The sequence below is a fragment of the Micropterus dolomieu genome, linkage group LG23 (genome assembly GCF_021292245.1).
Source record: "Micropterus dolomieu isolate WLL.071019.BEF.003 ecotype Adirondacks linkage group LG23, ASM2129224v1, whole genome shotgun sequence".
NCBI lineage: Eukaryota > Metazoa > Chordata > Actinopteri > Centrarchiformes > Centrarchidae > Micropterus > Micropterus dolomieu.
This window is the reverse complement of record NC_060172.1, coordinates 1,813,282-1,825,759: the sequence shown is the minus strand read 5'-3', so window position 1 is coordinate 1,825,759 and position 12,478 is coordinate 1,813,282. Positions and strand designations below refer to the sequence as shown.

The window sequence follows — 12,478 nt, the reverse complement described above, 5'->3', positions numbered from 1 at the left end:
GAAGCAAAGGTCCGGAACATCAAAACGACGAACTTGCATTATCATTCAGTACTATAACCTATAGTTGTATCAACACATGTTTTTAGTCAACAACGGACTGTCAAATCAAATAATATTTCAGTCAGTTTTCACATCAAACTGGAGGGATAATAAATAATAACTATTCAAATATTAAATTCTAAATTTAAGTAAACTAAAGTGCCTAATTTTTAGAAAAAATGTAATAAAAAGTGTAGCTTGAAGTGATGAAGTGTAGTCTTAACCAATTTTATAATAAACACACAAATGAACAGCTGTAATGCCTCCTCTTCTCTTTCATTTCCTCTTACAGAGCTACCACTTTCCTACTTTCTGTTGTTCAGTGAGAAACGTGAGCTCCAGCTAGCATATTGGAGATCTATGAGATATTCTGGTTTTGAACTGCCCGTGGGAGGAATGTACATGTAAAAATCTGTACATTCTTGATTAAAAGTCATGTGAAATCTCTTTTATCTTTCGTCTCCTCAATTCGGGTGTGTTTCCAAAACGTCTCTGGTGAATCTCGCGGACTCGACTCGCGAGCATCGGTATGCACAGATTTGATTGGCTGAGCAGCGTCACATGAGACGATTGGAGCACATGCGATTGGTCTGTGAGTTTCCTGGTCCTCTAAACCAGTACAGTAAATGCTAGAAAAGCTGCGCGGGTTAAAATAGAAACGCTCCTACACGAGGTAGTAAGTCTCAATAATAAATGTGCTGTAGGTCGGCGGTCCGGAGAGGACGGCGGCTGGGTCCGGATCCGGACCGCGGTCCGCCTATTAGTGACCTCTGTCCTAAATATTACACACTGGACCTTTAATATTTCTGATTGTCTCAGGCTAAAGTTCTCTCCAGTTACAAAGGGGCCGTGCTTGGAACGACTCAGCCGGACTGAACATGCATTTTTCTTGTTTAGATGAATATTTAGGATAAAGTTTGTTTGCATGTCTTGATTGCAGCAAAAAGTCCGACTCAGACCACATCTGTGTTTTCTGCAGAGCCCACAGGTTCTTCTCTCATGCAGCAAACTTCCAGCTCCTCCGCGCCCCCCTAAAAGGGCCCCGGCCACTCCCAAGTGTCACGTTTGTTTGTTTGGACCAAACAACCGCACAGAGACCGCTGCAAAACGGTGGTCCCGCAGGAATATCTGATAGCACATATGTGACTTTACCATTAAGTCAAAAGCTAAACAAATGTGTGTTGATCGTGAAATCTGTTGCGGAAGATCTTATAATTAATATCAGCCACGTATTGTAGGCAGATCACTTCACGTTTACTCCTCTTGGATCCTTTGTAAAAAGTCAGTGTGAACATGAAATTAAACGCAATGTTTCCCTGCAGTGAAAGCAGCTGCAGCCTGTATTTCGCCCTGTTCAGTTTGCGTATTAGTAGCTTTAACTTCTCTTTTATTAACATATATCTCTTGAGACCGTGTGTTTATTTGCCTTTTCAAAGACTTCTCCAGTCAACCGAGTTTAAAAAGCGGTGAGCTCACCTGCAGCTGCGCCCTGTCGGCTGATTCCCAGCAGAAGCAGAAAAACCAGGATCTTCATTGTCTCATTAAGAGCTTTGATGGGCAGCTTTGAGAAACTGTTGGCTCACCGGTCCACGCACCGAGGGTCAAATGAGCGTGAGAAGCAGGAGCGCAGATCTTCATCTGAGCCAATGGGGATTGAGGCTGAGCATCAACGTCAAAATATTTACGGAAGTCAAAGTACAATCTTGGCCTGTGTGAGAGGACAGTGGGCTTGATTTTGGTGTCTCAGCTTTGTTTTTATATTTTTCAAATTTGTTTAATTTTCGGAGGTCACCGTCAGCTACAGATGGATCCTCTGGAGTTTGTGGGGATGCAGGAGTGTTTTATTGCCCCCCAGTGGTTCAAACACATCTGTGCAAATCAATCCTTCTGGTTATTAAACGAGATGGAGGAGAACATATTATACTCTATATTTTATTTCTGTGTTAGTATTTTATTTAGTTTCAGGCCTACAAACAGGTTCTTGGCCATCAGAGCAACCGCGTCCCTCTTTAACTTCAAGAAGATCGTGAAAACTCTTCCGAGAACACTTCCTCTGATAACACCTCTAACCTCGAGCATGCACTTCCTGTGCTCTTCTTCTATCTCCTTACAGTTCTCTTGTATGGATTACACTATTCGTTAACTCTTCTCTTAGGTATTCATCCCACTGATGATGTCCCCGCTAATATCTCTTATTATTTCTGCTCTTACTACTAATCAAGTACAAATACGTCAAAATCCTACCTAAAGCTAGTGAAGGCAATGTTGGAGAAACCAGCAAGAGACACTCCAGGGATATATATATATATATATATTTATTCTTAAATTTATCCTTTATTCAACCAGGTGAGTCTCATTGAGATTAAAATTTTAAAAAGTTTAAACACAGCAGTTACACATAACTCAATAAATGATGTTAGAATTTTATAAAGACACAGACCAAAATTCACCTTCTTCTTCAGAATCGAAACAAACTGTCTGTTAGAAATAAAGTCAGTCTGTTTCAATGAGTTCTGAAGAAGGTTCCAAGCAGAAGCTGCAGCAAACTTAAACCTAATTCTGTAGGAACCAACTCTTGCAGGTTGTCCTTAGAACGTAATCCACAATGGTCTTAAAAATATCCTCAGGTAGGCAGGAACTAGTCCAAGAAGTGCCGTATAGATTAATGAGTGTACCTTCTTGCATAAAGAGAGGTAGCCATTGTAAGAGCTTGTAGACTTGTGAGCATTTGTAGCCTCCAGTATAGCCTATCCTCACTGAGATAAATGGGGTTTATAACTGCAGCTTAAGTTTTATTCTAACAAACTGCTTTTCTTTCTGTCTTTTCAACAATTCACATATTAACAAGATCGTGAACAAACATGTTTTAAGTGTGAAGATCTGGGACAATTATTTTATTGTGAACTCCTACAGCAATATTTACCATGTCAGAGTTTATCCACTAGATGGTGATCTCGTACTATTTGTATGATGTGGAGCTAATTAGCAGAGTTTGCACACATCCACCACATCATCGCCAGCATTTCCATAAATACCCACACGCTGTTTTGATTATCAATAAATCATTTAATCGTACCTGTTGATTGTGTGGTCCTTGCTAGTGAATGAGACATAAAGGCTAAAAACAGTTTCATTGCAGAAATAAATGTATGACAGCCACAGTGTCCTCAATAATCTCTCTAACACACACACACAAATTTTAAAGATATAAAACCTTAAAGAAAACTTATTTAATTCAAAATAAAACTCCATAATAATAATGTCATGCCTAATTAATGATCAGGAATAAAAAACAGTTTATGCTACATCACTATTTCATAAATAAAAAACAGGTTTTTTATTTTTACAGTTTTTTTTTACAGTATTTTACAGTAGATATTTTTAAAGCCTATCTTTAAAAAAAACTTTAGTTGGAGACCTTACTGTCATGTCCTCACTTTGAAGACACCCCCACTCGTCTGTTCATACAGAGTGTGTCTGTGCTCCTCATCTAATTCAAGGACTTTTTTAAGGACTTTCCTGGCAGAGTTTGATACGGATCAAGGTTACAACACTGATCATTTTTAAAATGAGAACCAGCTTTACGGAAGTTCACAGACACCAATTAAACAGAGCGAGAGGCTTGAATCTGGCTCGCTGGTGGTTTTTGGCTCAGTGACAGCTGCAGACCGTCAGCGTACTCGGCCAATAAACCTTCTTCTGACTGATTTACTTAAAGATACAAACATTCATCCAGTTTTAAATAAGTCCACTTACTCATTTTCTGAGCAGAAGTGAATACAGTGCCGGTAATCTCTAAACCGTGGATACACATTAATATGGATCCACCTGGCTAAGAGCCAATAAGCGACTTTTGTTGGGGTTTAGGGCCCCGTGGCCAGCAGAGGGCCTCTCAGGCCCCATCCACACTACTGCATTTTGGTTTTAAAACGCAGACCTTTTGCTACGTTTGCACCTCCCGTCCAGACTAAAACGGAGACTTAAAGGAAGTTTGAAAACGCTGCCGACCCCGTTTTTCATTTTGAAACTCCGGGTAGTGTTTTAGTGCGGGCGGGCAAAAACGGAGGACTTCAGAAACGATGACGCAGACGCTCACGCTCGGCTCTCTGATTGGGTCTTAGAGGTCATGGGAAGCAGAAACACGATGTTACTGACGGTGTCTTTATTAAAATATGTTGTACTGTGTAAATAACACTTGTACTGTGCATGTCGCCGTATTTGCTTAGTCTGTTTTCTGCCGCCACCGCTGCTTTTAACTCCCGTGTTACATTCAGTCCCAGCTCGTTATTGGTCCATGCAAAATAAAATCTGCTGCGGTTCTTCGTCTGTATTACTTTATTCTTTCGCCAAATCTTCTGAAACTATGGAACAGATCATCTGCTTCATGATTACACCGGCACACACATGCCTAGTGTACGTGAACCAGGTGTGCATTTTTAGTCATTTTAATATAGACGGAGATCAACTCTGATACGCAGGATGGAGATCGTATTTAAAACTTTTTAAACTAAAACGGAGTTGTGCGGATGGGGCCGAAGAGTCACTGTTAAAACTAGCCTCTATTGTAAACAGCTTCTAACCAGATCTCTTGGCAGACCTGATGTAAATTGTTCAAGTTAATAGAGCCTGTCCTGTTTAGTCTTTTCTTCAATCAAGTGTTCAAATGCATGGATAAAAGACTGATATGGCAGTGGGTTACTGTCAAACACTGCAGTCTCCCTTGCAGGTAGCAGAGCCAGTTTCTGTTGTGAAATAATAAGTTCAGCAATGTCACTTTGCCTTTGAATAACCATGTTCATGTTATCATGAGCACTGTGATCTACAGCTGGATTGATTAGATCACTGTCATCGTGCACACTGTGCTGCTGTCCAAGCATGTCAGAGTCTCCTGTTGGCTGAAGATCAGATAAGAGCATTTGCACAGATTAGTGAGCGTTTTTAAATTCACACACAGCAACTTTAAAAGTTTCAAAACAGTCATTAAGTTCATCTACATTTCCATCATCTTCCATCAGAACCTTTATTTCATTTATCTGTCGTGTACACACTCCTACTCTGACCCTCCATGATGCAATGCAGGATTTATATAACTCCGCCGCCTCAGCTGCGGTCTCCGGATTGTCGGACATTGCCACAGATAAATCACCCTTTTAGTCGCCGTTCTTATTATTCTCTGGTATCCTTCAGTGGGTATTTAAAATTCTGTTCATCATTTATTTTCATTTCACATCTCGTCCAGAATGTCAATGATCCAGCACATCCACAGCGCTGCGGCACTTTCATTCATTCATAAATTCAATCAGCTGGTTTTACTCACGGCCCATCCGGCTTGTTTTTCTCCATAGACGTGTGATCGGCAGCATCCAGAGTTTCCCCATTTGTTCTCAATAATATAACTCATAAAGAAACGGGTTGATATATACAAAGAAAGCTGTTTGTTTAGCTGCTATTAAAGATTTATCATTGGTCAGAGGGGCCTCCAACTAAATTTTGACTAGGGCCCCTAAAGGTCTAAGGCCGGCTCTGAAGAAAAAGCTCTTTGTACAGTATTTCTTTACAATGATTTAGGAACTAAAAGAAAACATTGTGGTGGAAAACGATAATTCCTTTAAAGCCCTTTAAAAGTTTGACTTAACAGATTTTTATAGGGATTTGCTGATCCTGAAGTCAGAGTGCAGAGGTGGGCGTGTGCATTAGTTTAAAACTGATATAAGCCTTAAAATTATATATCAAACAAGATTTAAACGTCCTGTACATAAAAACACATGAACTAAGTAAAATAATTGTGCGTCTCCCACCTTCTGCATTTCTGTTGGTCCTGATGTTTGTTTTGTCCAGTTTGGTGATGATGTCGTCCTTCCAACCAGAGAGCTGAAAAACACATTCGTACTTCCCCCAGTTTTCAGGTGGAGCATTCAGGTCAACGCTCATCTGGAAGGATCCATCGTTGTTGGGGAGGATCTTCACGTCCTCGTGGAGCTCCTCCCCATCTTTCCTCCAGAACATCTTGGCTCTGTCGGGGTAAAAACCTGTAGCGTGGCAGCTGATTGGAGAGGAGGGAGTCTTCTGGAGGAGAGACACTGAGGGAAGGTCTGGAGAGTAAAGAGAAAGTTTAAAGGCTCTTTATTATGATTTACTGAAAATTATTATTATCATTGTTGTTCAGAGCATTTTAAATGCCTTAGTAACACAAACACTATATACACACCATATATATGCAATGCATACTGCCCATACAACCAATGGGAAGGCGTGACATTGCAGGTAAATAGATGAAATACAATAAATGGAAGTGAAAGATAATTGATGAACAGATAAGAAATTAGAAGATAGTGGAGGCCCTTCTTGGAGCCACAAACAACAGGTCCCTAGCACCCTGAAGGCAAGTATGACCAGTTATATTAATTATTATTATTATTATTTTTTTAAATTAATTAAATAATTTTTATTAATAAAACGTTAACCCAGCGCAAGGGGAGCTCACAGTCAGTGGGCAAATTCATCACACATGCAGGATGAGCTCTGAGCCAGACCATCAGAACAGAACAAGGAAAAGAAAACCACCAAGACAGTGACTCACTACCTGCAACCCAAAGAAACAAAACACAAGTCTATACAGTTGTTGCCTTCATATTATTTTGTACATATGTATAAAAGATGCGAGCACTGATGGAGCGGCATGGGAGACTGGGGGGCTGACCATGCGTAAGTCAGGAAACTGGCAAATACCATTGTGGGCCAACAGGCCGCGTCACCGGCCTGCGCCTTCGCACCCCTCTAATGAAGCGCTTCACCAGGGGGTGGGAGAACACAGTCCAGTCCCCGAAGCTCTCGTGACAGGACGATATGGCGGCAGTGTAGGTTTTTACCGTACTGAACGCCAGCCTAGCGTTGGAAAGCCGACCACTTAGAGGAGTAGGAGGACTGAGTGGAGGCGGCTCTTGACTCCTGGATGGGACGAACCACCTCAGGGGAGAGACCTAAGCCCTCCAGGCGTCACCTCTCAGCGGCCAGAACCAGAGAGGCTGGCCGGGGAGCGGGTAGGTCCTGATCGCACCCCCTGCCCGAGAGAGAGCATGCTGGTGATGCTTGCCCCTCTATTCAACAAGCCAGGGATGTATTCGGCTCTGATAGAAAGCAGGTGAGTGCGCGCCCACAGGAGCAGCCTGTGGATGAACCAACACTGCAGCCTCCTCATGTGGAGAAGGCCCAGGGGAACCACCACGTGAGCCGCCGACATGAGGCCCATGATGGACAGAGTCGCCACTGTCGCTCGTAGGAAGACATGGCGGAGCAGCTCCATCAGAGCGTTCACCCTCTCCTGAGAGAGCCGTGCTCTCAGGAGGGAGGACTCCAGTACCACGCCAAGGTAGGTGAGTCTCTGGGGGGGGAGAGGACCACTCTTCTTCAATACGAACCCCAGGTAAGACAGGTGCGCAACTAACTGGGCTGTCTGCACCACTGCTTCGTCCCGGGATGGCGCCAGCAGCAGCAGGTTGTCCAGGTAAAAAAGGACCCTGATGCCAGACCGCCGCAGCGGCTCCAGGGCCGTCTCAACACACTTGGAAAAGGTGCGCGGGGCTAGGGAGTAACCAAAGGGCAGGCGGTTGTATTGGTACTGGGCACCCTGAAAGGAAAAACGCAAAAACTTCCTGTGTCCGGGAATGACGAGAGGGATGGGGAATGACATAAGGAGCTGAAGCTGCAGCAGCATCGGGCCGGCCAGCTCTTTCCTCGTAGCCTCTGGGACGACAGACTGCTGGAGCAACAGGATCCAGTGGATCTGGGTCTGCCAGATGGCCATCCGGGCAGCGGTGACGGCTGAGGCGGCGCACTCTGTGAGCTGCGCGCTATCCCCCTTGCTAATCTCCTTTTTCCTCCTCCAACATGGTGGTGGAGTTAGCCGCCAGCTTGGTGATGGAGGACGCGATGAGGGCGACGTTGTTGGTGGAGGCGGAGTTCTGGAAGGCGCATTGGAGGGTTCTGTCGGCAATGCGGACCAACCACTGTGCTGCCTGGGAGGCCAGGACGGGACGCGGCTTAACCCCGAAGAAGGTGGTGAGGGAAGGTTCCAGGGGATGGACTAGGGGAAAACCCAGATTCGAGAAGCCCTCCACCTTAGTGATAGGAACGTAGGGGGAGACCGGGCCCGGAGAACCTTTGGGTCTATGGTAGCGCCCTCTGGGGAAGCGCGGCCAGGGTCGATGTTCTCTGAAGTTTGGAATGTGGGAAGAGGAGAGCGGCTGGGGGACCTGTGGGGGGAGAGGGCGGAGTCGTCTGACTCCTGCTGCTCCGGCAACAGCATCCCCATCACTTCGTCCAGCGAGTGTGCTGACTGCCACACTTCCTCGTCAAGGATGGCAAAGTTATCCGCCCGGCGTTGGCGCTCCTCGGTGGAGAGGAGAGCACAGTACGGGCAGCGTGACTCGGGGTTGCGCCGGGCCGAGGCAAGCCTCACATCGGGGATGAAGATCCCCCGACAGGATGAAGCCCGTCTTGCAGACTTCGCACAGCCAGACGGAAGTGGCATCGCCTCGCCCCGCTCTAGCCGGCAGGTAGGAAGACATCGTTCTTCTTGTTGCAGGCAGATTACTCTTTTCTTTTTCTTCTTCTGTCTTCTATCCTCTTAGACTTCAAGCACAGTGCTGAAGAATATAGGGAGCCAAAGGCTGGGTCTCACCGTTGTGGGCATAGCAGAGGCCCACGCTGTGGGTGGGCGTAGACTAAAATTCTCAGTGCCGCGCAGGCGCGTGGAAGGGGTAAACCCAATAGCGATAGCCTCCTATACGAAATAGAACTGCCGGTCCCGCCAGACCAACTGCCCGCAACGTTAGTTCCCCCGGCTTCATATCCATTCGAAATGTAGGCTTATTTAGGTCCTAGAAAACAAATAAACAAAAACTAAGGACATTTACTCTTTCATTTTAGTTAGTTTTGCGAACCTACAATACAGTTTTAGTTAGTTTCATGTAAAGCCTTCACATCTAGTTGTCGTTACTTCGTTTGTCTTCATTAACAATAACAATTTTGCAATGAACACAGTTAAAACAGACAAAAAAGAAACAATTGAACTACATAGCCTACTTAACCATGGTAGAAGCACAAAAATCAAGGACAACTGAAGATATAAGCAAAATCTGTACAAGTCAGCAAAATGCTCTTATTCTGAAATGCTCCATGTGGATATGTAACGCAGAGAGCAGAAGGGGCTCACAGAGACCTGTTTGAAAGGGGTGCTGAAACAATATATTGTGCTACTTACAACTTACTGTGCATGCTGTGTGTTACACTGTACTTGATTGTGGTGGCCTGGCCCTTGTAGACACTGCATTGTGTCGCCCTTCTCCCGTCATTGACACGGACCATTCCCATCGCCCCTTACCCGAACCTTACTAGTCACAACCACATCCCTGACCTTTACAGCCCCACAAAGCTGGTCGAACCCTACAAGTAAAGCAGAATCCCGGTTTTTGACCCCCCCAAATACAATAAAACAAGCCCACCGTCACACACACACACACACACACACACACACACACCCTCTGCACATTTGCTTAATGCTGTACGCCTGTTGTTTGGCTTACATGAATTGTTGTGTCCATGAAACTACATCAGGTCATGTGATTTTACCTGTTCTCAACAGAGAGCTCCTCCCGTAGCTCACAAACGTCTTCAGCCAGTCAGGGCAAATCTGTCTGAAATAGGTCCTGGTCTGTGCCATATAGTTTTTGTTAGTAGCCCAATTCTTTCTGGTGATGTTAGCCTGTGGTGTTGGAACGATCCAAGTCTCTGTCTTCGGGACAAATGATATGAAGTCTTTTCCATCATAACCCCACTCAGTGAAACCATTCACCTCTCCAGTCTCTTCATCCCACTCACAGCCAACCATCCTCTGGAAAACGTGGACACCTGAGAGAGAGAGAGAGATTAAATATAGAAGCATGGCAGGACCATTATGGAGACTGGGAGGCAGTCTGTGTGTCCTGATTGGTCCATCTATCAGTCAATCATTTCATCCACCTGCAGACGTTGGCTGGATGCTGCCTGCTGGGACGGACCAACACACTGTGTAGCAGTACAGCAGAGTTAAAGTAATCTGTACTTCTACTTTATATGTACAGCTGTGTGATGTCCCCGGGACGTCTGGTTACCGAGTATTCATGTGTGTGTTCTGTTGTAGGCGTCAGTAAGGCTGGTTGTCATCTTCAGGTATTGGAGCCACCTGGGGCCCGGTGTTCTCCATATATAACGCACTTTGGGAGATAGAGAGGAGAGAAAAGCAGTTTACATCTTTACTCCTCGCTCCTCATTATTTTGCTTTCTTTATTAGCACTACATCGCGCTCATCATGACGGCCCGTGACAGCTGAAACAGATTATTCTTTTCAATGTAATCATTATAATTATGTTTCAGTCACATAAAAATGTCCATCTCAGTCCCAAGAGGCCGAGGTGAAATCTTAAAAAAAAACAAAAAAAAAAAACACCAAGATTCCCCCAAGATTTGGTATTTTTGGAATTCGGTGGCCCCAGTTTCTGAAGGTAATTCACTTATAGACTGCTGTTATATAAATGTGGTCAGCTCTACACATGCATTTGTTATCATTACATTACTTATGATCAAAAACTAGTAGGGATGCACCGAAATGAAAATTCTTGGCTGAAACCGAATGATGAAAAACTTTCCCAGATATCGACACAAGTTTTTTTTTTTTTGCATTTATTTTTTTGCATTAAATTAAATAGTCAAAATCTTCTCAGTTTTTCCCACAGGTTTTACAGAAACTATGGTGGGTGGGTCCAGTAAAGTTAATTACATGAGTCCATTTCCTTTAAAAAAAAATAAAACTTAAAGAGAGAAACTGACAGGATAAAGTCTCTAACCTGCCCGTCACCTCGCTCTGGTCCATTTCAGTGGATTTACCATAAAGGCTTAAATACGTGTGCACTCCAAATTTAGGTGCGGCTAGGTTAATCGTCTTCTCAGATAGGAGACAATTCAGCTGCAAATGTCGAAATTAGCATCTTCCTCAGACAATTTAAAATGCTTCCACACTGGCGACATTTCAACGTAAACAATCGTCCCTTTCAAAATGTTTGAAATATCACGTGCCTTTGATCTGTTTCTAGAAGAGTCTGGTTTCTGCTATTGAAAACTAATAAATGGCAGCTTTTTGTTCTAGTTTCCTGCATTTCACACATGCAGCATTAAAAAACTTGTTCCACATCAGCAAGCATAGTGATCATGTTTACATGGCAGACACGTTGTGTTCTTTACCCTTGAAAACGTTACACCCATGATGAGTGTGATCTAAAGAAATGCGACTGTGGAATCAAATAAAACATTAAAAGTGTGAAAAGTGAAACAAAAACAAACCTCCTATTTGTTTGAAGCGCTTCTTCAAAATGTCAATGGTGGCTATGAAGGTGTCCTGGATGTCCTTACAGTTATGAGTGTTCCCCTCCCAGAAGTTAGGATACTCTTCTGTGACTCTGCTCATCCAGTCTTGACTGGGTTCTGCTCTCCTGGTGTTACTGTCGTAGTGAAACACCTGAACTTCATCAATCAACCCAACAGCCACAAACTCTGGGAAGTTTGGGACTCCAGAAGACGCAGTGTAGAAATACTTCAGAGAGTGAGTCACTGGAAGAAAAAGTTCAGTTTTTATGTCACAGTTTAAGAAATCACTGAACAATGAACTGAACGAACAACAATACAAAACCTCCTAATTATCTCTTCTGTGCACTCAAACACTACCAAAACACATGTAAAGTGGTTTCTGTAGATATAAATGACTCATTCTAAGATAATAAAAACATAATGGCTCATTATGGCACTGAAAACATAGTTATGGATCTTATATTTCATTCCTGTCCATAGATCCTCCTAAAGCAGGGGTATTCAATTAGATTTCAAAGAGGTCCAGTTAGAGAAAATTTCCTGAAGCAAAGGTCCGGAACATCAAAACGACAAACTTGCGTTATCATTCAGTACTATAACCTATAGTTGTATCAACACATGTTTTTAGTCAACAACGGACTGTCAAATCAAATAATATTTCAGTCAGTTTTCACATCAAACTGGAAGGATAATAAATAATAACTATTCAAATATTAAATTCTAAATTTAAGTAAACTAAAGTGCCTAATTTTTAGAAAAAATGTAATAAAAAGTGTAGCTTGAAGTGATGAAGTGTAGTCTTAACCAATTTTATAATAAACACACAAATGAACAGCTGTAATGCCTCCTTCTCTTTCATTTCCTCTTACAGAGCTACCACTTTCCTACTTTCTGTTGTTCAGTGAGAAACGTGAGCTCCAGCTAGCATATTGGAGATCTATGAGATATTCTGGTTTTGAACTGCCCGTGGGAGGAATGTACATGTAAAAATCTGTACATTCTTGATTAAAAGTCATGTGAAATCTCTTTTATCTTTCGT

General features: G+C 43.4%; 1 protein-coding gene across 1 annotated transcript in view; it reads right to left on the bottom strand.

Annotated features, from left to right (window-relative positions):
- The window catches only part of LOC123962847 (major histocompatibility complex class I-related gene protein-like), a 31,395-nt gene that overhangs the window by 6,244 nt on the left and 12,673 nt on the right, over positions 1–12,478 (bottom strand). The window contains exon 4 of the mRNA XM_046039262.1: positions 5,838–6,131. Coding sequence (XP_045895218.1) covers positions 5,838–6,131 — 294 coding nt within the window. The remainder of the gene's footprint in view (positions 1–5,837; positions 6,132–12,478) is intronic.